The 27,678-nt window shown below is 48.5% G+C and overlaps 1 protein-coding gene across 1 annotated transcript; it reads right to left on the bottom strand.

Annotated features, from left to right (window-relative positions):
* Nucleotides 1-257: 257 nt before the first annotated feature.
* Nucleotides 258-27,389, bottom strand: Atp6v0a2 (ATPase H+ transporting V0 subunit a2). The gene is made up of 20 exons (XM_048343111.1): nt 27,124-27,389; nt 23,819-23,897; nt 19,707-19,804; nt 17,933-18,070; nt 17,211-17,299; nt 14,885-15,011; nt 12,535-12,617; nt 12,370-12,463; nt 11,583-11,795; nt 9,899-10,049; nt 9,620-9,756; nt 8,454-8,641; nt 8,283-8,373; nt 6,787-6,905; nt 5,895-6,105; nt 5,675-5,794; nt 4,672-4,791; nt 3,326-3,443; nt 1,462-1,633; nt 258-724 (listed from the first exon to the last, which is right to left on the bottom strand). Exons 1-20 carry the CDS (start codon nt 27,238-27,240, stop codon nt 619-621), a joined length of 2,571 nt encoding a protein of 856 aa, XP_048199068.1. The 5' UTR covers nt 27,241-27,389; the 3' UTR covers nt 258-618.
* Between the last annotated feature and the right edge of the window lie 289 nt (nt 27,390-27,678).

Here is a 27,678-nt window from a genome sequence, read left to right as displayed (position 1 = left end):
AAGCAAGCACTCTACCACTGAGCTACACTCTCTTGGTTTTTTTTGAGACAAGATCTCACTATGAAGCTCAGGCTGGCTTTGAACCCTTAATCCTCATGCTCAGCCTCTTGAGAGCTGGGATTACAGGCATGCAACACCAAGCCCAGTTGCATATTCTTAAGCAGAATATAAATCTTTTGATTATTCACCATTAAAAATTTTTTAAAGAAATTATACTTAACTTTAGCTGTTGGAAAATATTATCTGACAACTTCAGGTGAAAGAATAACTCTGTATTTTTAATAAGGTTTAAAAGGAATCAAATATCTAAGACCATTTTTGATTAGCCATTCAAAATTGGCTTCTCTCCCCTAAGCCTATATTAAAAAAAATAACTTAACATAACACTTGGCATTAACTTATATTTGTTTGTAATAAAAACCAAAAGAACTTCATATCTCCGAATTGTCCAACATTACAAAATAATTAACATGAGGGAGAGGTGCAGCTTACAGAATCATCTGCTGTATTGTAAGGCAATCAATGAAGACAGAGTTTTTCCAGCCTAAATCTGGCGAGTGAATCTCTAACATGATAATTCTCCCTAGATCTGAGAGTCTGTTGGGGCCGGCGGTATGGTCATGCCATGTCATCTTCGCCGTTGAATTTGGATGAGAGCAGACTGAATGAGAAAGGAATGAACTTGGTGCCCGCACCAGTGTAGAATTTGTTCTGAAATTCTACCCTGCAAAAAAGTAAAGGACATTATATTCATGGGAGATTGTGAAGTCACATTAAAACAATATTTGAAAGTTAAAGACAAAGTCTGTGTGCTAACATTGCTTTGTCCCACACAACAAGTTTGCCAGCCCATTGTCCTTAAACACCCTACCTGGCTTCAGTTTCTGCATGTGACAGCAAAGCTAGTGAACCCCTGGACATGGAACGGAGAAGCCTTTTCCATTTAGGTCACTACATGCACAGCACAGTTAACTGGAGAGGTGAGTGTGAATATGTGCACATGCATGCAAAGCACATGGCTGTAAAATATCAAGAAATACCTGAAACCTGGGTGCTAGTGGCTCACCCCTGTAATCCTAGCTATGCAAGAGGTTGAGATCTGAGGACTATGATTTGAAGCCAGGCCAGGCAGGAAAGTCCATTAAACTCTTATCTCTAATGAACCATATAAAAATCCAGCAAAGGAGCTATGGCTCCAGTGGTAGAGCATTAGTCTTGAGCAAAAAGAAGCTCAGACAGTGCCAAGGCCCTGAGTTCAAGCCCCAGAAACAGCACACATAAAAAAAGCCTGAAAGCTAAGAGGTATTTTACAGTAAAGTAACTGAAAGCATGAAACCTACATTACTTTCTGAGTATGAGCATGCTCTAACCTGTCAGCAGTTAAAACTGTGTTTTTTTTCTAAAGTGTGACTGGACTGTCAGAATGCTGTGTGCACCAACCCAAGTGACAGCCCCACTTACCAGTGGAGGCGGATGGCATGGAGGAATGCTGAGAGCCCTTCCATGACCAGAAGGATAAAGATGGTGAGGACAGCGAAGAGTGTCATGACGGGCAGCAGCAGCAGGACCCCCATAGTCGTGTCCACGCGCAGGCCCACACGCAGCAGCATGGCCCACAGCACATCTGACAGCTCTAAAAGGGAATTCATTCATGCAGCACAGCATGAAAATCTGTGGAACTGCTTTTAAGATATTAGAAGCAGGGAGAACTAACGTGTCTCCCTCCCTAGTCATTGTAGCTCATCTGCAGCCCTGGCACCACCTGGGCACACCCTGGCCAGTGGGGCAGCAGATGTGGAGCAAGTGTCTCATCTGATTCATCCTGCTCTGCTCTAGTCTGGATTAGCCTCTGCACCCTTCCTGTGTGTAACAATCAGGAACCTCTGGGCCTCAAGGCCTCACCCTGTGTGTTTCCTCACTAAGCTTTTCTTGGGTGGCCCATGCCCTCCCTTAATTCTCCACTTCTGTCCATGGGTCTCACTAGATAGGAAGCAACAGACTTGCTGCCCTGTGGCCTGTGCCTGCATTGGAAGCCATGCTGACCGCCACACAGGCCAAAGAGACAGGACAGACAGATGCTTCAGTCACCAAGCACACAGGTGCTATTTAGGTGGTGTGTGGGCTGGGAGCAAGCAGCCTGTGAGCACGAACACACATGCTCACATTTACTGAGCATGAGGAGAAAGAATTGAGTCTGGAGTTAGCATGGTGAGGGTAAGTACGATCTAACCCAAGTATGGAAATAAAACTTGTGCACTGCCTGAACCAACAAGCAGGCCTGTTGGGGATTATTATGGCCTGGGAAAGGCTGCCCTTCCACCAGCCTTGGGACAATGGAAGTCCCTCCCACCTTCTGGCCTCCACCCCTTGGGAGGTGAACACGTGCGTGCCACCATGATGGGGTTGTCCCGCCCACAAAGGGAAGTTTTGTGATGTCACTTGATGAACGTGGTCCCTAGCCTATGACTGACCCTTTGGCCAGCCCCCTTTCTTTCCCGCCATTACTTCTATATAAGTGCCTTTCCATATTAAAGTCTTTGAGATGCTTCCCACCACCGCAGCGTGTCCCTGATGCCTTCCTTTTCGCCTCCGCCCTTGGTAACATGTGAGGGGACTGGGGGGAGGGGAGGCATCAGCAACCCTTCCTCAACTTAGCGCTTGCCCATGTGAGCACGCCTTTGGCCTTCCGCTGGCGGAGGGCCAGGCTGAGTGCTCTTTCATAGAGTTTGTGGTTACCATTCTCCCCGTGGGGGGAGAAAGGGGGTATCCAAACCCCAACACAGGCCCTCCCAAATGAGCATTGCTTCAGGGTTCTCTTGTTGTTTGGTTTTGTTTTTGTTGCCAGTCCTGGGGCTTCAACTCGGCCTGAGCACTGTCCCTGGCTTCTTTTTGCTCAAGGCTAGCATTCTGCCACTTGAGCCACAGTGCCACTTCTGGCTTTTTCTATATATGTGGTGATGAGGAATCGAACCCAGGGCTTCATGTATATGAGGCGAGCACTTTACCACTAGGCCATATTCCCAGCTCCAGGGCTCTCTTGAGATACATAGGCATTGTTTTCAGTAAGACATGGCTAAACAAAATATATGAAGTCCCAATATTGTAACAGTACTGACAGTGAAGCTGTGAATGCTAGGGAGAGTTTCCTGGGTGATTTTCACTGCATGCCTTGGACAAGAGACCAGAGACGCACATAATAATGTTACATTCACACAACCCAGCAGTAGTTCACATACCACCTGAGAGACAGCACTGTTTGTGGGAAACCTCCTGCAGCACTGTGGGTTCTGACCTCGCACTGAAGTGGGTGGGAGCAGAAACTTACGTGCATGTGCCAGGCTGAGTGCCCAGAGCCTCAGGTAGGATGCAGTGTTGGAGATGCAGCCAAGGCAATACTCAATGGAATGGATCACCTGCGTCATCAGGATTTCTCCAAAGTTGAACTAAGAGACATTACACAGAACGTGTTACACAGTGACTCAGGCCTATTCCGCAGGCACACAGGACCCTGGTGTGACCACGAGGAAGGGACTGACCTCGGAAATGGTGACTGGGACTGCTACGATAGCCACACCCTCAGACAGCTCACTGAGTTTGAGTCTCAGGACATCTACAATGGAACAGCCCTCGGGAACTGCAGGCACGTAAGATATGCTGCATGCCCAGTTAGTGGAAAAGCCAGCAGAGGGGCCAAAATAGAAAGAGGGGGACACTAGGCAAGGTGCCTCTCGGTATATCCCAGCTCTGCTTCTTGGTTCTATCAGCTTATCACTTATTAAACATCACAAATTAAAACACTACATCTCAGGCTGAGAATATGGCTTAGTGGTAGAGTGCTTGCCTCGCATACACGAAGCCCTGGGTTCGATTCCTCAGCACCACAAATAGCCAGAAGTAGCGCTGTGGCTCAAGAGGTAGAGTGCTAGCCTTGAGCAAAAAGAAGCCAGGGACAGAGCTCAGGCCCTGAGTTCAAGCCCTAGGACTGGCAAAAAAAAAAAAAAAAGAATGGCAAAATGTTGCTTGTAAGAAATTTTGTTCTCCCTTTTTTTTTTTTTTTTTTTTTTTACTCTGGGCCTAGACACTGTCTCTGAAGCTTTTGTGCTCAAGGCTAGCGTTCTACCACTTGAACCACAGCTCCACTTCTGGCTTCTTGGGAGTTAAGTAGATATTAGAGTCTCACGGGTTTTACTGGACTGACTGCAAACTGCAATCCTCAGATCTTAGGTAGCTGGAATTACAGATGTCAGCTATTGCACCCAGCTTGTCCAGTCTTTATTAAACCATATCATGGGGCCAAGTAACTTCAAAACACAAAGCAAAGTTATAATAGAAAAAGGCTTAATTATGGTTTTGCAGAACTGGGAGACCTAGGAACTGCCATTAAGCCCAGAAGTCCATTCTCCCTGTTCTGTGGGAGCCCAGGAATCCTGAGTGATGTGGGGTCTTTTGAAAGCCATGGTCACCACCCTGAGGCTACTTCCCACACCTTGCAATGCTGACACTACATACTCCAGTGCAAAATGAAAATCCAGACTAGGGTTATGGCATCAATCATAGGACCAAACCGGTACATGGGAAGCTCCAAGTAATGCTGCTGTTTGCTCATGTCTCTAATTACTGTTTATCACCACACACTTAGCTAAGGAAATGCACAGCAGAGTTAAAAGTTACCTCTTCGCACATCACCTCTCTGCAGCCATCTTCCACTTGGCTGTTTCCCTGTTCGATATCATGGCTCCCCAGTAGAGACACCTCTTCCTCACTATCCTTCCTCACGAGCGTGTAGCCTCTCTGGCAAGCAGAAGAGCACACGTCACAAGGCTGAGATCAAACAATTACTCCTTGCTTCAGCAATTCAGCTTTGTGAAGAAAAACTTTCTAAAAGAAAATGAGTGCTTCATACCAGTTAGGATTGTGACTAAGAGGGACAAAAAGAGAGAGAAAGAGGGAGAGGGGAAAACAGAGAGAGAGAGAAAGAAGGAGAGGGGGAGACAGAGAGAAAGGAGAGAGAAAGGGAGAGAGAGAGAGCATAATGAGCACTGGTAAAGATGTGACAAAACAGAGCTATTATGTACTGCTGTGAAAATGGAAAATGCTGCAGCTGCAGAACAAGAATCGTGGTGATTCCTCAAAAATAAACAGAAGTACCATGTGATCCAGCACCCCTGCTTCTCATATACCCAGAAGAACTGAATATCGAGACTTGAAGAATGTCAAGTATCAGAACACCCATGTTCACAGCAGCTCTATTCACAAGAGCCCAAAGCTGGGAACAGTAAAGTACTGATCCACAAATGCATGCATAAACAGGGTGCAAAATATCCAGAGGAGACTTAATATTGCCTTAGAAGGAAAATTCAATATATAACACAAAAAGTTAAGGACATTACACTATGGTAAAGAAGCCAGACATACAAGACAAACATTTCAAGTCTGCTTCTACAAGGCACTACCCATTGCAGAGAATCCTGAGTGAGGGGGCACGGGGTGAACATGGGGGCCTAGTGTCTAATAGGTACAGAGGTCTGGTTTTGTAAATGCAGGCTACAGATCAGTAATGGTCTCGTAAGGCCTGCACTCCCCATCCTGAAATAGAGAAGGCTCTGGCTTTGAACCAGGCCCTCAGAAAGGTGCATCTTACACTGGAGCACAGGCACACACAGACCCTACTTACCCGATTCATGCCAAAGCAACCCCGCCCGTTGTGCAGCCACAGCAGAAAGAGTGGCTTTCCCAGGAGGAGAACAGGCACTGACAGCGCTGTGATAACCAGCAGCAGCTTCTGGACGTGCTTCTGTGGGGCGCCGGAGGAACAAGAGAACACAATGGCCATTAGGGAACGTGGTAAGAGGCAACCTTCCCTATCCTCCAAGCGTGGGGGGCAGACCGCGCACCTGCCCTGTGTAGAGGCCACGTGTGTCCGCAGTGGGGAACAGGAACATGTTGATGAACTCGATGAGAATGCTGGGCGCATCCCGGGAGTTGGCCGCTGAGTAGATCAGCCACTTGTAAACAATCATGAAGATCAGGTAACCAAAGATGCACAGCATGAACAGCAGCTCCGGGATGGAGACCAGGTAAATGTTGAACTTCTTCCTGAAGTGCCTGGGAAAGGAGGGAGCCACAGGTGAGGGTGGTCAGGTACAATGCTCGGTGACAAAGCAACAGGCCCATCCTGAGACTCTGCTTGTCTAGGACAGCTCATACCTGTCCCGTGGGTCTGCCCACAGAGGAAGGGGGACATCAGCAATGGCTATGGTTTTGTGGCCAACCCCACCGCAGCTTTCACTATGGCTTATCTGGAGGCTTTGCTCTACTTAAAGTAAGGCTGCAGATTTGAACCTGCCTCCAAAATGCTGCTGTAAAGGAAGCTTTTCATGTCTCCAGTTATTTACAACTCAAAGATATAACACTGAATTACATAAATTACACTTGGTAATGGCAAGAGCAGTCTGTTTAGGGAAAGACATACAATCTCTTACTTGTACTATGCTAGCCCTAGTCACTCTAACAAAACCAAAATACTTTCTATCTTTGTAAGCTTCATAAGGACACAGCCTCCTTCTGCCCCCACTGTGGAAGCCCAGTGCCAGGACAGCGCCCAGCTGTGTGTACACAGCACATCTTTGCCCAGTGAAGCAATGACGGATCACAGAGAAGCTAACGGAGCTGAATCACAGCATCAACACACTTGGTTCTGCACCCACTCAGCACAGCCCACCAGAAGCCAAGTTTAAGAAATGTGTAACGATCTATAGGCATAGCTGAAAAAAAATATGTACTTACAAGTGGTTAAATATTCCCAGAATGACACCGAAAGTCATGTGAGTAATTCCTAAAATCACAGACATTTTCATTTTGAAAGAATTTAGGAAAGTGAGGCGGTTCGTGGCCAAGTTCCAAATCTAAAGACCAAACAAAACACAAAAGAAATCTTTCACTTCCTTGCACAGGGACTCCAGGAAAGTGGTTCTAGATGGCAGGGGAGACAACACAGCGGCCTCTCTGCCCACAGCCTAGGAACCTAGGCTGGGGTGGGGCCAGTTGAGGGCAAGAAGGGCCAGACTGCTTGCCACAGACCAATCCCACAGAAGCAGAGAAGTGGGGCAGCCAGTGTAAGCCACACACGGCTGCCCCTGCCTGTGAGCTAAAACCAGGGTGCTGCAGGACCATCTTGGGAGGAAGGTATGACATAAGAACAATGTATCCGGGCTGGGGATATAGCCTAGTGGCAAGAGTGCCTGCCTCGGATCCACGAGGCCCTAGGTTCAATTCCCCAGCACCACATATACAGAAAACGGCCAGAAGCGGCACTGTGGCTCAAGTGGCAGAGTGCTAGCCTTGAGCGGGAAGAAGCCAGGGACAGTGCTCAGGCCCTGAGTCCGGGGCCCAGGACTGGCCAAAAAAAAAAAAAAAAGAACAATGTATCCCCCACACCCCACAGACAACAGACACTTGTATCCTTCACAAACCACATACAGACACCCATGTCCCCACACCCTACAGACAACGGACACGCGTTCTTCACACCCCACAGACAACAGACACCCAGGTCCCCCATATCCCACAGATAACAAACACCGTGTCCCCACAGGCAACAGGCACCCATGTCCCCCATACCCCACAGACAACAGACACCCAGGTCCCTACACCCCACAGACAACAAACACCTGCATCCCTATATCCCACAGACAACAAGCACCCATGTCCCCTACATCCCACAAACAACAGACACCTGTGTTCCCACACCTCACAGACAAGAGATACCCTATGTCCTCTATACCCCAGACAAGACACCCCTGTCCCTACACCCCACAGACAACACTCATGTCCCCCACACCCAACAGACATCTGTGTCCCCTACACCCTAGACAAAAGATATTGTGTCCCTATGCCCCACAGACAAGACACCCATATCCCCCACATACACAGAGAGCTCTAAAAGGACACAGACACAGCTAGCAGTAACCACAGCAAGCTGTGTGGAACCTGGGGCCTTTCAACTGTGTGCATGCAAATTACCACACCCCCACCTTGCCTTCTCCCCCAAATCCCACTCCAACTTTCTTCCTTGGTTCCTTCATTCAGAGATATCTGCTCTTACAATGGCTGCACAAGCACCATGATACACTAGCTCCACACCCCAGCTCAGTACCACATTACTTCTTTGTAGACAAATGGAAGAAATAATTGAAATAAATGAAGAAGGAATCCACGAAGGTTCCCCAAGTCCCTGGCGGCTCCAAGAGAAGGTGGCCTCCTTGACACCCAGGTGTACTCACAGGGTCGATGCCAAAAGGGTAAGGGCCTCGAAACACTCCAGGGACACTCGGGTTCAACTGCAGAACCCGGTTGTTGCGGACCACGGTGTCACTGTGAGGGGCAGAAGAATATGTGAGGGGCAGGGGCCTCGTGTCCTGCTCACCCCATGGCCCAGCAGCTCCCATACTTACTTCCACAGCGCCATGCTCTCGCGCTCCTTTGCTGTGTGGCTGGAGCTGTACATGGCGGACACGTTCCACCGGGAGCCAAAGAGGTTCATGGACTTGGAGAAGCAGTCGTTGTACACAAGGCCAGTGTACACGGAGAACAGGCCCATGAGCAGCAGGATATAGCGGCCATGGAAGAACATCCTCATGATCTGCACAAAGTGGCAAAACATGGTCATGGGACCAACGCCACTCAGGCTACTTGGGCTGACACAGGTCCCTATCACTCACAGGTGGGAGGTGTGTACCTCTGCAGTGCACAGACAACCCCAAGCTCTCACAACTGCAAGTGTGGCTCAAGTAGTAGCCAAAACAAAAAAAACAAAACAAAAAAAAAAAAAAACACAAGCGAGATAGTTTAAGTCTCAGTACTGGCACAAAAAGAAGTACTAATTTTTTATTTTTTATTTTTTTGCCACTCCTGGGGATTGGACTCAGGGCCTGAGCACTGTCCCTGGCTTCTTTTTGCTCAAGGCTAGCACTCTACCACTTGAGCCACAGCACCACTTCTGGCCATTTTCTGTATATGGTGCTGGGGAATCGAACCCAGGGCTTTGTGTATACAAGGCAAGCACTCTTGCCACTAGGCCATATTCCCAGGCCAAAAGGTACTAATTTTTTGTTTTGTTTTGTTTTTGACAGTCATGGGGCTGGAATTCAGGGCCTGGGCACTGTCCCGAGCTTCTTTTGCTCTATGCTAACACTCCACCACTTGAGCCACAGCGCCACTTCTGGCCTTTTCTGTTTATGTGATGCTGAGGAATTGAACCTAGGGCTTCATACATGCTAGGCAAGCACTCTACCACTAAGCCACATGCCCAATTCCCTCCCCCCCCCCCTTTTTTTTTTGCCAGTCCTGGGCTTGGATTCAGGGCCTGAGCACTGTCCCTGGCTTCTTTTTCTCCAGGCTAGCACTCTGCCACTTGAGCCACAGCACCACTTCTGGCCGTTTTCTATATATGTGGTGCTAGGGAATCGAACCCAGGGCTTCATGTATGCAAGGCAAGCACTCTTGCCACTAGGCCATATTCCCAGCCCCCCCCCCCCTTCGTTTTTCAAAATAAAAACGAACTGTCCCAGCTGTGGAGGAGTGGTCAGTGAAGCACGGCAGTCAGTGGGCAGGGGCTCACCTCCTGGGACTGCTTCAGGCGGGGGTGGTTCTCATATAGCACCAGCAGGAGGGCAAACAAGAACATGACGAAGCCATGCCCCAGGTCCCCGAACATCACCGCGAACAAGAACGGGAACGTAATGATGGTGAAGAGGGCTGCGAGGAGGACAGAGGACACTCATAGCCACGCCAACAACCACAAGGGCACCCACATCCCCAGCAACTGTGCATTTTTCTCAGTCTTCACATGGGGAAGCAGCGTGAGCACAACACGAGGCCCACGCACTTGGACGCCCACCTGGATTCACCTCTCTGTAGCTGCCAACGCCATAGGCATCCACGATGCTCTGGAAGCCTTCGGTGAACCTGTTGGTGCGGATGAGTGTGGGCGGCGTCTCCTTTGTGGGGATGGTGTTCATGAACGAAGGGATTGCAGCCCCACTCTCTCTCTTGCACACAGAAAAGAAAAGGAGAAGCAGGCCATTCAATAAAGTTAGGAATCCATCTCCCACCACTCAGGGAAGAAGCCTGTGGTGTCTGCACTGAGATGGTCAGAGGGCAGCAAGAGAGGGAGAAAGGGGCCTCCTCAGAGCACCACCTGGAGCTGTGAGCTCCCAGAGGAAGCACAGGGGAGGGAGGGCAGAGTTGAGGGCAGTGGGGATGAGAGGAGGTGCTGGGAGTGATGAGCATGGGGGTAAGAGGCCCGCAGTCACCAATGTAACACAGATTAGGCTGGTGTGGAGATGCATGCCTGTAATATCAGCACATAAGAGGCTGAGCCAGTAGGATTTCAAGTTTGAGGGCAACCTGATCTACAGAGCAACACCTTACTAAATAAATGGTTATTGTAATTTAGTAATTGTGATATAGTTAGCAAAAATTCTATATGGTTTATGACTCTTCTGAAGTATTTATTGATTTAAAATGAGAAAAAGGTCACTAGAAATTAGTAAGAACAAGTCCATCAATTCAACAAACAGTGGGCAAAGTAGGGAAGATCAAAGTGCATCCACAGAATCATTACAGTAAAACTCCTATGTATTATTAATGTATGCTAAGAAAAACTAGGCAAAGTTCTACCAAAGAAAATAACAAAGGAATGTCATGCCTGCAATCCTAATTACTTAGGAGGCTGATATCTGAGGATCAAGGTTCAAAGCTAGCCAGGCTGACAAGTCTGAGATGCTTATCTCCTATTACCCAGCAAAAAGCTGGACCTAGAAGTATGGCTCAAGTGGTAGAACAACAACCTTGAGTGAAAAAGCTGAAAGAGGGCAGCACCTAGACCTCCTGAGCTCACTTGAACCCAGTACCAGCAAAAACAAAAAGAAAGGAAGAAAGAAAGAAAGACAGAAAGACAGACAGAAAGAAAGAAAGAAAGAAAGAAAGAAAGAAAGAAAGAAAGAAAGAAAGAAAGAAAGAAAGAAAGAAAGAAAGGAAGGAAGGAAGGAAGGAAGGAAGGAAGGAAGGAAGGAAGGAAGGAAGGAAGGAAAAGAAGGACTGCAAGGTTCTTCAGAGAGGTGTGGGGTGGCCTGGGCATGCCCACGGCACTGTGCACAGGGAATAGAAGGTGAAGTCAGCACTACTCACTGCCATGGGATTTCTAACTTGGATGGCCTGGGAGGCCCAGAACTATGAGGTACAAGCACAGTGCTGCACAAGCCCCGCCTGGTCATGAAAAGGGGACATGTGACACGTGATGGCGTGAATCCAGCAGCGTGCATAGCACACAACCTTCATTTGGAAAGGGGCAATGGAGGCAATGCTCAGCAAGGAGGCTGCGGGAGGCAGCCACTGCCCAGCACCTTAGAGCTCATACTACATGAATGTGTTACTTATTCCAGAGAGTAACATAAAATGCCAGGTATGGGAGTGCACTCTTAAGACCTCAGCACCCAGGAGGCTGAGGCAGGAGGATTCTGAGCCCCAGGCCACGCTCAGCTACCTAGCAAGACCCTGTCTAAAAAACAAAAGAGCTTCACCGAGCCTTGCTCCAGCGCACGACGAAGACCTGGCAGGTCCGCCTCGGGGCACCAGACCTCAGCGATGAGACACTTATTGGTGACATCAAAGCTGCACATGTTCAGCATGTGGTAAATGGCCTTCATCTTCTTCACCTGCAGGACACGGCTGTACACCGACTCAGCAGCTTTACACAGAACTTGCCTTAAATAATCCTCTGTCTTGTGAAGCACCTGGGAGAGAAAACATGGCTTTCAGCACTGGGGATGTATTCCAGTTTGGATCAACTCTAAGGGACACCCCCCCCCCCAAGGCACCCACCTCCAGGGCCAAACCACCAGAGTGGGCAGAAGACAGCTGAGCAGTGAGAACAAGGGCCGGGAACAGAAGGTTAGACCTTGTCACTGTGTGCATGCTTGCCTGCTGGACCCAGCCAACATTCTGAGGCCCACTCCTGGAACTCTAACCAATCCCACCTGGGCCTTCTACCAAGCAACCCCCTTCTGCTGAAATGAATGTTTCCTGTGAGCCTAAGCAGAATGGCTAGTGACACCCCATTTCCATGTGGGTTCCTCGTGCTTTGTAGCCATCAATGACAGACAATCCAAAGAATCATTCTGTGGTGCTAGATGTGAAGCCAGGGCCTCATGCTTGCTGGGCAAGCCATACCTCCCAGCCCCAGTGCCATCACTGCAGCACACTTCCATAAGGAAGGAATGGAAGGGAGGTACAGCCTTGCTAGGACATCCGAGATGGCCCTGAAGCGAGCAGGCTTGCTCCACTGTGCATGCTATACACATTCCTCACCGTGTACAGATCCTGGATCCGAGTGCTCAGCCCCTCCTGGATCTCCTTGCGTTCCTCGGCCGTGTTTGGATAGGGATAGATGTGGCAGTGGTAGCTAGAAGACAACAGAATTCAGTGCCTGCTGAGCACAGACACTCGGGAGGCCCCAGGTGCTTCTCTCCTTACCAGTCACAGATCTTCTTGACCTTGTGGCCAATCTGCTCTCCCCAGAAGGATATGAGAAACACGTACCACTTTATGACTTCCCCCTACAGAGAATAAATACAGGACAGGTAAGTGCTCCTTGGCAGCCCAAACTCAGCCCAGACCGAATGCCCTCAATGGCTCAGTAAGCACAGTCCTCTTATCTACATATTCACCCGCTTGCTAAAATAACCCTACAGCCAGTATTCATCCCACTCCCACTGAGCCTGCAGGGAAGCAAGAAGCTTTAAACACCTGCGGCCATGGACCAGCTGAGCCCCAACAAGCTCACCGTCCTCTTCCCCAGCTCTCATCCACTAACCAAGTGTCCTCTTTCAGGCTATTTATGACATCTTTTCTGTGCTTTTTGTTGGTGATTTGCTGTTCAAAATGTCCATCAAGAACACTAAAGTGCTGTCCAGTGCCACACAGTATAAGACAGCTGAGATGAGCCTTGCTGGGAAATACGTGTGCCAAAAAAGCCTCAGTCAATCAGTGTGAATGATAGTGCTACTGGCCAAGAGTTGAATGTAAATGAACCAACAATACATAATAATAATAATAATAATAATAATAATAATAATAATAATAATAAAAGGTGTCTAGCCAGGTGTTGGTGGGCTCACACCTGTAATCCTAGCTACTCAGGAGGCTAAGATCTGAGGATCATGGTTAAAAGCCAGCCCAGGGCAGGAATGTTCATGAAACTCTTATCTCCAATTAACCACAAAAAGCCAGAAGTAGAGCAGTGGTTCAAGTGGTAGGGCACTAGCCTTGAGCATGAAAGTTCAGGGATAGCACCCAAGCCCTGAGTTCAAGCCCCAAGACTGGTTAAGAAAAAGAAAAAAAAAAGGCTAAATAAAACACAAACATCAAGGATACTCTGATCATTGGTGACTACAGCAGTGGACCTGGGTGTCCACACTTGCTAACTCAGTGCCAACGGTGGCTTGAAAGGACATAGTTACTGGCAATAGCAAGAATCAAATGAATTTGCAAATATCAGAAAAATAATCCTACAAAAACAAAACAGGAAGCTGGGCATCTGTGTCTCATGCCTATAATTCCAGCTACTCAGGAAGCTGAGACCTGAAGATCACAATTCGAAGCCAGCCTGAATAGAAAAATCTGTGAGACTCTTATCTCCAGTTAACCAGCAAAAGGCTAGAAATTTCTCGAATGGTAGAATGGCAACCTTGAGGGGAAAAAGCTAAGTGAGAGCAAGAGGTCAACACAAAGAAAGAAAGTCTACAGAGAAATGCCACAGTGTAGCTCAGGGCAGTGCGATGCCTAGTGTCCATGAAGTCCTGAGCTAGATCTCCAGCACTAAGAAAACAAAACAAGGAAACTGACTAGGAGTTGGCTCTACTGCCAAGCACTACCAGAGGTGCCAGGAGACATGGAGAACAAAGCTTGAAGGGACGGGGGAAGGTTGTGAGGAGGCAACACCCCAATGTAGAGAGCTGACCACATGAAGGCAGGAACTCCATGGACTGGGGGGAGCTCTTTACCAGCAAAAGGAAAAAGAGGCAGATACGTTCAGAAGAAAGACCATCTACAGGCTGAGGAGGGATGGACAAGTGACAGCAAGGATAGCAGAGACGTGCCAGCACCTGACCACTGCAGGTGATATAAAGGGTGGAAGACTGTCAGGATCACCGTGGAGGTTGGAAGGAAACCACATGGTGGGAGAGAGGGAGGCAGGTGCAGGGGCTGCTGCAACCTGGAGGTGGAAAGATGTGGCTGACCTGACCCGGTGGAGGGCAGGGAGGAGAAGCTGCCACACTCCCTTCTTTCACATGCAGGCTACTAGATCTGCAGGGCATTGAGTGCTGTGAGCAAAAACAGTTGCCCCAGGGGTTCTGGTCCAAGTCCTTAGAAACAGGGAGCTTTGGTGGGGACAAAGCAGGGCAGGTGTGCAGGGCAGGTGTAGCAGGGCAGATTGAAGGAGAGGGTGAGACACCAGCTTGAGGCGCAGAGTGGAAGCATGGACGTTCAGAAGATGTGAAGGAGGTGGACTGGAGGTGATGCCTGGGGAAGAGGGCCAGGCACCAGTGGGGAAGGCCGGGCCACATTCTTTTTTTTTTTTTTGGCCAGTCCTGGGCCTTGGACTCAGGGCCTGAGCACTGTCCCTGGCTTCTTTTTGCTCAAGGCTAGCACTCTGCCACTTGAGCCACAGCGCCACTTCTGGCTGTTTTCTGTATATGTGGTGCTGGGGAATTGAACCCAGGGCCTCATGTATACGAGGCAAGCACTCTTGCCACTAGGCCATATCCCCAGCCCCCGGGCCACATTCTTGCACAGTCCCCCAGCAGTCTGCACAGGTACTCACGGTCTCCGGGTCTTCAAGGGCCTCATCCAGCTCTGCATAGGTCACGATGGTGTAGCCTTTGCAGACTCTCCACAGCATTTTTTCAAAGGCTTCAACTTTTCCTTGGTGAATTAGACCCGATACAAATCTAGAAGACAATGAAGAACCTGTAGTCAACTCAAAGAAGTAGATATCAAATTGCATTAACAGGATGGTAGTTTCCATTTCTACTTTTTTTTTTAATGGTAATGGGGATTTAAACCTAGAGCCTTGTACTTGCTAGGCAGATGCTCTATCACTATCACTTGACCTACTCTGCCAGTCCTTTTGTGCTGGTTGGTTGTTTTTTTTCCAGTACTGGGGCTTGAACTCAGAGCCTGAGCACTGTCCCTGGCTTCTTTTTACTCAAGGCTAGCACTCTACCACTTGAGCCACAGCACTACTCCTGACTTTTTCTATATATGTGGTGCTAAGGAATCAAACCCAGGGCTTCATGTATGTGAGGCAAGCACTCTACCACCAGGCCAGCCCCATTGTGCGGGTTTTTTTTTTTTCCTGCCAGTCCTGGGGCTTGAACTCAGTGTCTGAGCACAGTCCCTGGCTTCTTTTTGCTCAAGGCTAGCTAGCACTCTACCATAGTGCTAACTTCTGGCTTTTTCTATACATGTGGTGCTGAGAGTCAAACCTAGGGCTTCATGCATGCTAGACAAGCACTCTACCACTAGGCCACATTCCCAGCCCCTGTGTGGGTTCTTTTTTGTGACAGAATTTCACATTCTGTCTCACACTAGGAATTCCTTAATGGTATTTCCCCACATAGCTGGGATACAGATATCCACCATTTGTTAAGAGTATCAAGAAGGTCTACAAATGTGGCCTAGTGGTAGAGTGCTTGCCTAACATGCATGAAGCCCTGGGTTCAATTCGTCAGTACCACATAAACAGAAAAAGCCAGAAGTGGCACTGTGGCTCAAGTGGTAGAGTGCTAACCTTGAGCAAAAGAAACTCAGGGACAGTGCTCAGGCCCTGAGTTCAAGTCCCAGGACTGGCAAAAAAAAAGTCTCAAGAATTCAGATGCCATGATCTCTTCCTCCCAAGTGGCTAGGATTACAGGCTTGAGCCACTGTGCCCAGTCAAGTTTCCATTATTCACAAAATGGCAAAGGGTGTCTGGACACGCTCCAACTGCAAAATATTTATCTAACATAATATCTAAAATGTTTTTAGATACGTTTTAGAAATGTTTTTAAAAGCTTTTTAAAGGATGCTGTGCTGGGAGTGGTGCTGTACACCTGTAATCCCAGCATTTATAAGACTGACCTAGGGCTTGGAATATGGCCTAGTGGCAAGAGTGCTTGCCTCATATACATGAAGCCCTGGGTTCGATTCCTCAGCACCACATATATAGAAAAGGCCAGAAGTGGTGCTGTGGCTCAACTGGCAGAGGGCTAGCCTTGAGCAAAAAGAAGCCAGGGAAAGTGCTCAGGCCCTGAGTTCAAGGCCCAGGACTGGCAAAAATAAATAAATAATTTTTTTAAAAGACTGACCTAAAAGGGTCCCATCTTGAAAGCTACCAGGGGTACGCTGGGAGACCAACATAGTGGCACAGGCTTTATCCCAGCCACTCAGAAGGTGGAAGAAGGAAGGACTGTAAGTTCCAGATCAGCCTGGGCAAAGCTGGTGACACTATGTCTCAAAGAAAATAAAAATGAAAGAGCTAAGACAAAGCTCAAGGACATGTCTAGCAAGGATGCAGGCCTGGGTTCAATCCCCAGTACGGTGCATGCACAGAAAAGCCACCTGTAAAACATACCAGCTGAAACGCCAAGGTAAATGACCCAGGGCGGCAGAGCACTTCCAGTCTCCTAGGAAAGTACAGCTGCCTGGAGGAGGCTGTCCCAACTACACCCCACTGAGCATCACCACTGACATCCACAGATCCCACAGTCAAGTCACCACCAACACCCACTGGGCCACAGCCAGTCTGTGGTCACCCCTGGCCAGCAAGAGACCACCTATACTTACCCCCACCCTCACCTACCTTCTTCTGACACCTAACTCCACCCCCACAATTACCACACACACACCTACCCCCAACACCTACCTCCCACAACTACCGTACACACCTACCCCCCACTGATGCCTACCTCCCCAACTACCACACATGCCTACCCCCTACTGACACCTACCTCTCCACAACTATCCCCTCACACCTACCCTCTATGTCACTTTCCCACAACTACCCCCTCACATCTACGTCCCACTGATACCTAACCCCCCATACCTACCTTCCACTGACACCTACCCCCCTACAGCTACCCCCACACACACTTACCACTGACACCTACCCTAGTTTGGCTCCCAGCCTGTGCATGCAGCTGTAGTCCAACAAAGAATCGTTCTCTAAGGAGGGAAATTCTTCATAAGTGGACTCAAACTAGAAAGAGATAGAATACCAAGTGTGTGTCATTAACACTGACACTGTTGTGGCTTAATCCAAAAAGCCACTTTGCCAAAGGTAACAGCTAGACCAGGGGAGATGTTTTGAGGGGGCCCACTTGTTCTGTCCACTTCAGCTCAGTGAAGTGCAGGATGAGCCTTCTCCATGTGAGGATCTGAAGGCACCAAGGACACTACACACAGGGGTAAAGTCTGAGCAAACACTTAAAGTCCCCAAACCTCCAAGACGGAACTGCTTCCGTCCTGGCGATGTGCATCAGGCACCTGTACACTTCCTCCCACTGACCGCCATCCATTCTCTATATACCACTTGCTCACTTCCTTTCCCCTTAGCAATTTGGAAGAACTAAATTTTAGAGCTAAACTTCCACTGCCCAGCTTTTTCTCATAATTGTTAGGATTCTTTTAAGTATAAACAAAAGCATCTCACAAATAGGAAGCACTGTGGCAGCTAAAACCACCCCACCTCAGGAAAAGGCGCAGGACACTCTTCACATCTTAAACCCCAAGTGAAAAAGAGGGTTTAGGTGGGATTACATCAGTTGAAAGAAGTGCATGGACTCATGCAGAGAAGCGGCCTCTGGGAAGGATCCCGCACACTGCCCCGTACCTCGACATTCCGCTTCACAAAGGTCCTGGTCACCCTCAGCATGTGAGTGTACTCTATCAGTTCCAGAAGGTTTTTCCTCAACTTCTCCTTGTTCTTGGTGACTTCTCTCAGCTCCACCTCAAGCTTCTGCAACTGTTCCTACAGAAAAGCAACCACCACAAGAGCTAGCCCAGTTCCCAGCATCATCTGGTAAGCTGCTACAAGTTCGCCAAAGTAAGGTAGGTTTTAAAGAGGCGGGACTTGATAGAAAAAGAAAATGTCAAGATGGAAAGGCACCCCATTTACTTTCATCCTAGGCTCAAGATGCTCCTGTGAAGTTCACATTATAAGTGACAGAAAACCTCGCAGGCTACACAGACACAGACTCAAGCACCAAGTAGTAGAGTAGCACCTCTCATCTCGGGCCCTTTCTTGTCTTTTGCTTTTCCTTCAGCACCACACATCAAATCACCATGTCCTCTTATTTGCAACATAGGAACATTTTTATATCATCTTTTTTTTTCTTTTGCCCAGTCCTGGGGCTTAGACTCAGGGCCTGAGCACTGTCCCTGGCTTCTTTTCACTCAAGGCTAACACTCTACCACTTGAGCCACAGCGCCACTTCTGGCTTTTTCTGTTTATGTGGTGCTGAGGAATGGAACCCAGGGCTTCATACATGCAAGGCAAGCACTCTATCACTAAGCTATATTCCCAGCCCCCTTACATCATCTTTTTCTAAGCACATTTTACTAGTTTCTAGCTTAAGTGTCTATGCTCTCACATTTAACACAGATAAGAGGGCATGAAAATTCTTAAAAGAACTTCCATAGTTAGCTCTAGGCTAGATGCAGTGGCTCATGCCTGCAATGGTAGTTATTCAGGAGGCAAAGGTAGACAAATCACAATTGGAGGCCAGCTCCAGGCAAAAAAATAGGAATCCTACTTGAAAAGTAACTAGAGAAAATAGAAAAAAGTGGAGGAATGGCTCAGGATTAGAGCACCTACCTAGCAAGTGGAGGCCCTGAATTCAAACCCTAGTACTGCCAAACAAAAAGAAGGGAATTAGTTATTAAACATCCTTATCAATACTTAAGTACTAAAGCAATAGACACAGACATACATAAGAACACACCATTGAACCAATGAAAACTCGTATTCAAACAATCACTTAACACACTATCTTGCTCTACCCTAGTACTGTGCCCTGCTTTATAAAGACTATCAGTGTCTATAATTATGACATAATCAGCTTATCCAACCGGCCAAACCAGGAGGCTGGTTTCTACATCTGGTGTCTATATTGCAGATTTCTCTGGAGTTCACTTATCACCTGGGGAAGGCGCCTCCTTCCAGACAAACAGCACAGCCAGAGAGCAGCCTTCCTAAAGCATGACCACCATCTTGCCATCTCACCATCTCAGAGAGCAAGGTGAAGGGGCCCGCTTGAGGGTGCCAACTACAGTGATCGCCATGCCCCCAGGGGGTGGGGCTTAAACCCCAGCCAGGCCTGAGTGAGGAAGAATGGAAGGCCTCTATCACTACCACAAGGAGAGGGGTGCTAAGACTGTATAACTCCAATACAGCTATGCAGAGAAGCATCACAGGACAGAAGCCAGGACATAATCCCCTGAGCCTCTGTGGAACAGCAGCAAAGGGGTCCCACACCCCATGATAGAAGAAAAGGGCTGCACCTGGACCACCCATTACTGAGCGTTAGCACATGGTGACTTTCACAGAACTGTGTTAAGAAAGCAGAAAGGCACTGAATGATTCTGCATTCAGAGGCCCATGTTACCTGCATTTCTAGGACCTGTTTAATGGGTGGCGCGGGAGGACTGGCCTCTCCCTCAGGCAGGGGGATGTCAGCTCTGGTGATTTCCTGCACCAGGTACACTGTGAAAGCAAGAGTTAAACAAATGAGATGCACAGTGCAAACACTGCAAAGCCCAGCCCTCCAAATGCACAACAGCCCTTAAGCTCCACCCATGTCTAGGCCACTTCCTGCCACTTTGCTCCACAGAGCCACAACATAATGCTAGCAAGGGAGACTGGCAGGGATGGCAGAGGAAACAGCAGGTATGCATGTGAGGAAGTCCCCCACTAAGTAGTTTTCGCTCTCTAGTGGGACTGAAAGGACTTGTGAGTCCTGTGCTGTAGATGGGGCAGAGGTTGGGGCCATCCTTGTTGAGCCAACTCATGCGGTAGAGCTGCAGGAGTCCCCCACCCTTGAGCCTAGGTGGTCATGTTAGCTACAACAAGAAGCCTAAATAGGTAGACTGTGCTTAGATGTACCACCAGGCAGAAGTGAGACCCTGCCTCAAAAATAAGAAGTATTGGCAGGGAATGTGTGGCTTAGTGGTAGAGTGCTTGCCTAGCATGCATGAAGGCCTGGGTTGATTCCTCAACACCACATAAACAGAAAAAGCCAGAAGTGGCGCTGTGACTTAAGTGGTAGAGTGTTAGCCTTGAGCCAAAGAAGCTCAGGGACAGTACCCAGGCCCTGAGTTCAAGTCGCAGGACTGGCAAAAAATAAATAAATAACAAGTATGAAAAAAGGCTAGCGGCATGGCTTAGCAGTAAAAATTCTGGCCTAGCAAGCTCAAAGTCTTGAGTTTAACCTAGCTCCCCAGTGCCACCCAAAAATAATATTCATGCCAATTTGAGAAAGAGTCTTTTTCCTTAGGGTAAATGTCACCATACCTGGTAGAGTCATCATTACCAGACATAGCATTTAAAGAGATAGGGACAGATAGACAGGACTTGGAGGGAGGGAGGGAGGAAGGGAGGGAGGGGAAGAGGAAAGGAAGAAGAGAGGGACAAAAGGAAGGAGGGAGGGAGGGAGGGAGGGAGGGAGGGAGGGGAAAAAAAAGCAACTGTATCTTACTAGAAAGATAACAAAAGAGACATTGGTCTAACAGGTTTCTAGAAATATGTGCAAACTACATAAACCAAAGTATCTCTAAATTTACTTGAGAATTTTTTTCTTAAGTCTTCAGTATTTTTTAATGGATGAAGCTACAGGAAGTCTTGGGCAAGTCTTTGCCCTCATTCCTAATCCATGACCTGTCCATGACTCATGTATATTGTAGACAATGGAGCATGACATCACTCCAATGCATACCATCCACACAGAGAACCAGAGCTCAAGCAAGAGGAAAAAGGCTAGATTTCAGCAAATTTTTGTTAATATTAAAATTGGGGCTGGGGATATAGCCTAGTGGCAAGAGTGCCTGCCTCGGATACACGAGGCCCTAGGTTCGATTCCCCAGCACCACATATACAGAAAACGGCCAGAAGCGGCGCTGTGGCTCAAGTGGCAGAGTGCTAGCCTTGAGCGGGAAGAAGCCAGGGACAGTGCTCAGGCCCTGAGTCCAAGGCCCACGACTGGCCAAAAAAAAAAAAAAAAAAAAAAAAAATCCCCAAGGTCTGGGAATGTGGCTTAGTGGTAGAGTGCTTGCCTAGCATGCACGAAGACTAGGTTCAACTTCTCAGTACCACATAAACAGAAAAAGCCAGAAGTGGTGCTGTGGCTAAAGTAGCAGAGTGCTGGCCTTGAGCAAAAGACGCTCAGGGATGGTGCTCAGGCCCTGAGTTCAAGCCCCAGGACTGGTCAAAAAAAAAAAAAATCCCCAATTATGGAACCAGGCACCAGTGGCTGGCTTATACCTGTAATCCTAGCTACTCAGGAGGCTGAGATCTGAGGATAGCTGTTTGAAGCCAGCCCAAGCAGGAAAGTATAAAAACCTCTTATTTCTAGGGCTGGGGATATGGCCTAGTGGCAAGAGTGCCTGCCTCATACACATGAGGTCCTGGGTTCGATTCCCCAGCACCACATATACAGAAAATGGCCAGAAGTGGCGCTGTGGCTCAAGTGGCAGAGTGCTAGCCTTGAGCAAAAAGAAGCCAGGGACAGTGCTCAGGCCCTGAGTCCAAGCCCCAGGACTGGCCAAAAAAAACAAAACAAAAAAAAAAACACTTCTTATTTCTAATTAAACACACACACACACACACACACACACACACAGTAGAGCTGTGGCTCAAATGACAGAAATGCTAACCTTGAGCAATAAGAAAGCTCAAGGACAGCACCCAGGCCTTGAATTCAAGCTCCAGGACTGGCACAAACAAACAAAAATCCTCGGGCTGGGAATATGGCCTAGTGGGAAGAGTGCTTACCTGGTATACATAAAGCCCTGGGTTCGATTCCCAAGCACCACAGATATAGAAATCGGCCAGAAGCGGCGCTGTGGCTCAAGTGACAGAGTGCGAGCCTTGAACAAAAAGAAGCCAGGGACAGTGCTCAGGCCCAGAGTCCAAGCCCCAGGACTGGCAAAAAAGAAAAAAAAAATCCTCAAGAAGAAAAATTAAGTTCAAAGATGGGTGTGGTGGCTCACATTATAGTACTGGCAACTTGGGAGGCAGAGAGTAAGGAGTTGTGGTTCAAGACCAGCCCAGACAAGACTCTATCTCAACCAATGGATGGACACAGTGGGACACACCTATCATTCCAGCAGCAGCAGGTAGCACAGTGGTTGGATGAAATGGAACAGGGCTTGTCATCCAGCTACACAGAAAACCCAAATAGTAGGGTCTCAGCCTAGTCCAGCCTAGGCATAAAATGAGACTTTATCTCCAAAATAATCCATAAGACAAAAAGACTGGGGGCATGGCTCAAGTGGTAGAGTACCTGCCTACCAAATTTAAGGCACTGCTTCAAATCCCAGTACGGCCAAAATCAAGTCTGTAATAATGACTGTCAGAAATCATTCCAAAAGTCATATTCTCTCCCCACCTCTCGAAAAATAGATTGTGTCCATGTCCCGTCTCTCCATTTCAGTCAGACCTAAAGGACTTGACTTGAAGACAAGGGCTTCAGACAAAACTTAAAACACTTGACACAAGTCCAACCGTGCAGGGTGCCGTGGCTCATGCCTGTAATTCTAGCTATTCAGGAAGCTGAGATCTGGGGACCATAGTTCAAAGCCAGCCCAGGCAGAAAAGTTCCCTTGAGACTCTTATCTCTAATTAACCACTTGAAAACGGGAGGTGGCACTGTGGTTCATGTGGTAGTGCTAGCTTTGAGCACAAAGAAGCTCAGGGACAACCTCACAACCTACCAAAAAAAAATAGTGGGCTGGGAATATGGCCTAGTGGCAAGAGTGCTCGCCTTGTATACATGAAGCCCTGGGTTCGATTCCTCAGCACCACATATATAGATAACGGCCAGAAGTAGTGCTGGCTCAAGTGGCAGAGTGCTAGCCTTGAGCAAAAAGAAGCCAGGGACAGTGCTCAGGCCCTGAGTTCAAGGCCCAGGACTGGCCAAAAAAAAAAAAGTCCAACCTGAGTGATAACCATTAGTAAGCAAAGACCACAGGGTCTAATCCATAAAAGATGCCCCAAGGAGGTGAGTGGAGAATGTTATCAACTAACAGGCCAGCAATCTGCTGTATCCTCTCACTCCCATCTTGAAGATGATTGTGAAATAGTCCATTAGCACTCAGCCACAATTCTGTGGTCATAAACTACAAAGAATGGATAAATAAGTCATGAGGCTTTAGTACAATGAAATTCTATGCAGCCATCAAAAATGACAGGTCTAGGTATGGCTCAATGGTAAAGCAGCTGCTTAAAACCACCTCAAGACCTTAAGTTCAAACCCACATACTGCCTACAAAAATAACACTTTAAAAGGTTATGGTGCAAATCTTTACTTTTATACAAGAATGGTAAATGGTAAACAATATAAAAATTGTATGTATCCACACAATAGTGATTACCATTGGATGGAGAATATGAACTATCTTCTTTTTTCCTTTGTTTATTTATAAATTTCTAGTTTTTCTAAAAGGTACATGTTTATTAGCTAAAAATAACTATTTACATTATTAAAATGAAAAATAAACTTACCCAATATTCGTTCCAGTTCTTCACACCGCTTCACCTCACCAACAAACTTTCTTTGAAAAGAACTGACATTCTGATTGAGCTGAGGAAAGGACAGAAATTTTGCTTTAAATTTCTAAAATTTAAAATTACTTTGGGGGCTGGGAATGTGGCTTAGTGATAGAGTACTTGGCCTATGCATAAAGCCCAGGGTTTGATTCCTCAGTACCACATACACAGAAAAAAGCTGGAAGTGGCGCTGCAGCTTAAGTGGTATAGTGTTAGCCTTAAGTAAAAGAAGTTCAAGGACAGTGCCCAGGCCCTGAGTTCAAGCCCCAGGACTGGCAAAAAAAAAATTATTATTGCTTATTTATTTTTGATGCTGAGATCAAACCCAGGACTTTGTACATACATACCAATTCTCTCTCTCTCTCTCTCTCTCTCTCTCTCTCTCTCTCTCTCTCTCTCTCTCTCTCTCTCTCTCTCTCTCTCTCTCTCTCTGTGTCTCCTCTCTTGCCAGTCCTGGGGCTTGAACTCAGGGCCTGGGCACTATACCTGAGCTTCTGCTTCTTTGGCTCAAGGCTAGCACTCTGCCACTTGAGCCACAGCACCATTACCAGCTGGTTATGTGGTACTGAGTAATCGAACCCAGGGCTTCATGCATGCTAGGCAAACTCTCTACCACTAAGCCACATTTCCAGCCTCTAATTTTTTTTTCTGTACTAGAATTAAATCTAGACACAACTGGCAGGTGTTCTAGCATTTGAGCCACACTCTTTTAGTTTTTGTGTGTTTTTGAGATATCCCTAGCCTAGACTTGAACTCTAGGCCTTTCCTGAGCAGGTAGGATTACAGTTGTATGTTATCACATGTGATGAAATGCTTTTTAAATATTACTGGTAATGGTTTGGGAACAAGTACAAGCCTTGTTTACTATGGAAAGAAAATGAATTTTTTAGATAACCTTCTGACAACTATTACCAGAAATTATCCTTTGGCCTAGATCCCGAATGCTCTGGCTCTACAAACAGCAGGATCTCCATAAAGAAGTAAACTCCGCCAGTGTTCTGGTGGATGGTTTTCTGTGGTATGTGTTACATGATCAGGTTTAGTTTTGTTTCCTCTAGGTAAGCAGTACTTAAGTCAAAGCTGATGGGATAAAAGTACATTTCAAGGGGCTGGGGATATGGCCTAGTGGCAAGAGAGCTTGCCTCGTATACATGAGGCCCTGGGTTCGATTCCCCAGCACCACATATACAGAAAACGGCCAGAAGTGGCGCTGTGGCTCAATTGGTAGAGTGCTAGCCTTGAGCAAAAGGAAGCCAGGGACAGTGCTCAGGCCCTGAGTCCAAGGCCCAGGACTGGCCAAAAAAAAAAAAAAAAAAAGTACATTTCAAGACAAGTATAGTGGTACACCTCTGTAATTCCAGAACTAAGGAGGCTAAGGCTGAAGGATTCAGGGTTCCAGCAAGCCAGGCTACATAGTGAGGCTGTCTGCTAAAAGAAAAAAAGATGTAAAGGTATATTTTGACCTAGATCCCTTGTTCTGGTCTTTTGAAACAGTGCTGGGATCACCAACTAGGTCCCTACCTCCTGCTTTAGAGCATTTTTTTCTTTGTGATGGTAGTGGTGGTTGGACTCAGGGGCTCTATCACGAGCCACACCCAGCACTAGAACCCTTTTAAGACAAGCACTTCATGCAAGAGAGGCAGCAGAGACCAGAGAAGCTGAGACTGACAAAACAGAGAGAGGACCTTCTCTCTCCACTAAGACCAGTTTGTCATCAGTCTCCCCTCCCTCTGGCCACCTACCACCAAGAGAAAAGCCTAAAGGAGCCAGGGAGGGTCAAGGCCAATAACCCTGCCCAGAGACATGGATGAGCTTGGGGTCCAGGGTGATAAGTACTGGTGCTGCTGACAGCGGGACACTCTAATGTAATGAATGGCACTAAGGAAATCTCATCTCTGTGGTGATTAGAGTGATTGTCCCAACTTGAGATTAATGGGTGATAAGCGTCCTGACACTGAGTTTTTTTTTTTTTTTTTTTTTTTTTTTTGCCAGTCCTGGAGCTTGGACTCAGGGCCTGAGCACTGTGGCTGGCTTCTTTTTGTTCAAGGCTAGCACTCTGCCACTTGAGCCAAAGCGCCTCTTCTGGCCTTTTCTACATATGTGGTGCTGAGGAATCGAACCCAGGGCTTCATGTATACGAAGCAAGTGCTCTTGCCACTAGGCCATATTCCCAGCCCTGACACTGAGATTAAAGAGTGATAAGCGTCCAGGCTTCAGAGCTAATGGAAGGAACCAGATCTACCTGACAGAACAGCAGCCTGGCCTTTCTGGACTGCTCATCACAGTGACACAGGCCAGTGGGCCCTGCCTGGAAGCCAGAAGGCCCAAGCACTGGGAGAGCCCACCTCACCTGCACCTAGCCTGTGGCTCAGGAGTTTCTGCAGCACTCTGCAAGGATCCACACACAGATCGTGGTGAACCTAAGGACCCCTCATAAAATGAAGGGAACAGGCAGGAAGTAAAAAGACCCCAGTGCATTTCCATTCCCCTTGTAAGCAGCTGAGCCAGCTGCTCCTGTTCCCTTCCTCACCAGCGCCTACCACTGCTGGAATCAGGGTGTGTTCACTGTCACCACCCAAACGGTCAACGCTGGGTGTGGGACTTTGTTCGGTTCACACAAGGTTTTCAGCACCAAAAACAGTGCCTGGGCAAGGCAGGCATTTCCCTACTCGAGAAGTTTGTTCATTCATTCAACAAACGCTCATAAATGTCAGCGACGGTGCCCGGAAGTGCTGGGAAGTGAACAAGTCAGGCAAGGTCTCACCCGGGAGGTTGGCGGCCCACCGTGGGGACAAACAATAAACAAGTAAACGTCTGCATAAACAAGTGTTTATTATTACTTGTGGGGACGAATACTGACTGCACTCGGGTCCTGACCCCCGCAATGACAGGTGTCAGTTGGCCAGAAGACAGAAACACCTGTTTAGGCGGAGCAGCGGCCGCTCCCGCATCCCGATCCCTCCTCAGCTCAAAGGCCGCCTCCTCCGGGAGGCCTTCCCTGACTTCCCCTTCCAAACCCCCTGCCAGCGGTCACCACCGCGCCACCCGGCTCCTCCACAGTGCACACTTTCTGGTCTACCATTTGTGTGGGAAGTGCGCTCGGGCCCTCGGGGCCCAGAGCTCCGAGAGGCCCCGCCGGGTTTCCCTCAGCCCCGGCCGGGCCGGGAGTTGGGCGGCAGGGCCGGCGGCAGGTGGAGGGGGCTGGACAGGCTGCCGGGCGGTCGCGGGCGGGGTCGCGGGCAGGGACGCGGGACACTCACGTCTCGGAACTGGACCAGGCCCGCCTCGCCCAGCGCGCTGAGGCACTCGTAGGCCGAGCCCGACTGCAGGAAGAGCTGTGCCAGGCACATGCTCTCGCTCCGGAACAGGGATCCCATGCTACCAGACCCTCACAACCAGCCGGGGCGGCCCGGGCCTCCGGTTCTTCCTGCGGCCCAGCCACAGCCCCGCACCATGGGGCTCCGCGTCGCAGCGGCCGCTCCGCGTCCCGCCACGGCGGCCGCCGCTCCAGCGCCGCCAGTCGCCAGCGAGGCCCCGCCCGCAGCGCGGGCGGTTCCGGTTCCGCCCCCGAGCACCGCCCACCCAAAACTGACCAATGGGAGCTAGGGGTTGCGGCGGCCGGCCGTGAAGGCCTGGGCCAATCAGCACAAAGTCGGCGGGAACTGACTGAGCCTTTAGGCCCTGGATTTCTCCGGGATCCTTTTTTTTTTTTTTTTTTGACAGTCCTGGGGCTTGGACTCATGGCCTGAGCACTGTCCCTGGCTTCTTTTTGCTCAAGGCTAGCACTCTACCTCTGGAGCCACAGCACCACTTCT

The sequence above is a fragment of the Perognathus longimembris genome, chromosome 3, assembly GCF_023159225.1.
Source record: "Perognathus longimembris pacificus isolate PPM17 chromosome 3, ASM2315922v1, whole genome shotgun sequence".
NCBI lineage: Eukaryota > Metazoa > Chordata > Mammalia > Rodentia > Heteromyidae > Perognathus > Perognathus longimembris.
Note: the sequence above shows the minus strand (reverse complement) of the source record. Positions and strands in the feature narration are given on the sequence as shown.

Excerpts from the sequence above, each read along its gene's own strand:
- Atp6v0a2 (XM_048343111.1), bottom strand. The coding sequence starts at position 27,240 with ATGGGATCCCTGTTCCGGAGCGAGAGCATGTGCCTGGCACAGCTCTTC. Across the intron at positions 6,906-8,282 it reads ACCCTTTTGGCATCGACCCT|ATTTGGAACTTGGCCACGAA; the intron begins GTGAGTACACCT and ends TTTGGTCTTTAG. Across the intron at positions 4,792-5,674 it reads GTTGCTTTGGCATGAATCGG|AGAGGCTACACGCTCGTGAG; the intron begins GTAAGTAGGGTC and ends TCTGCTTGCCAG.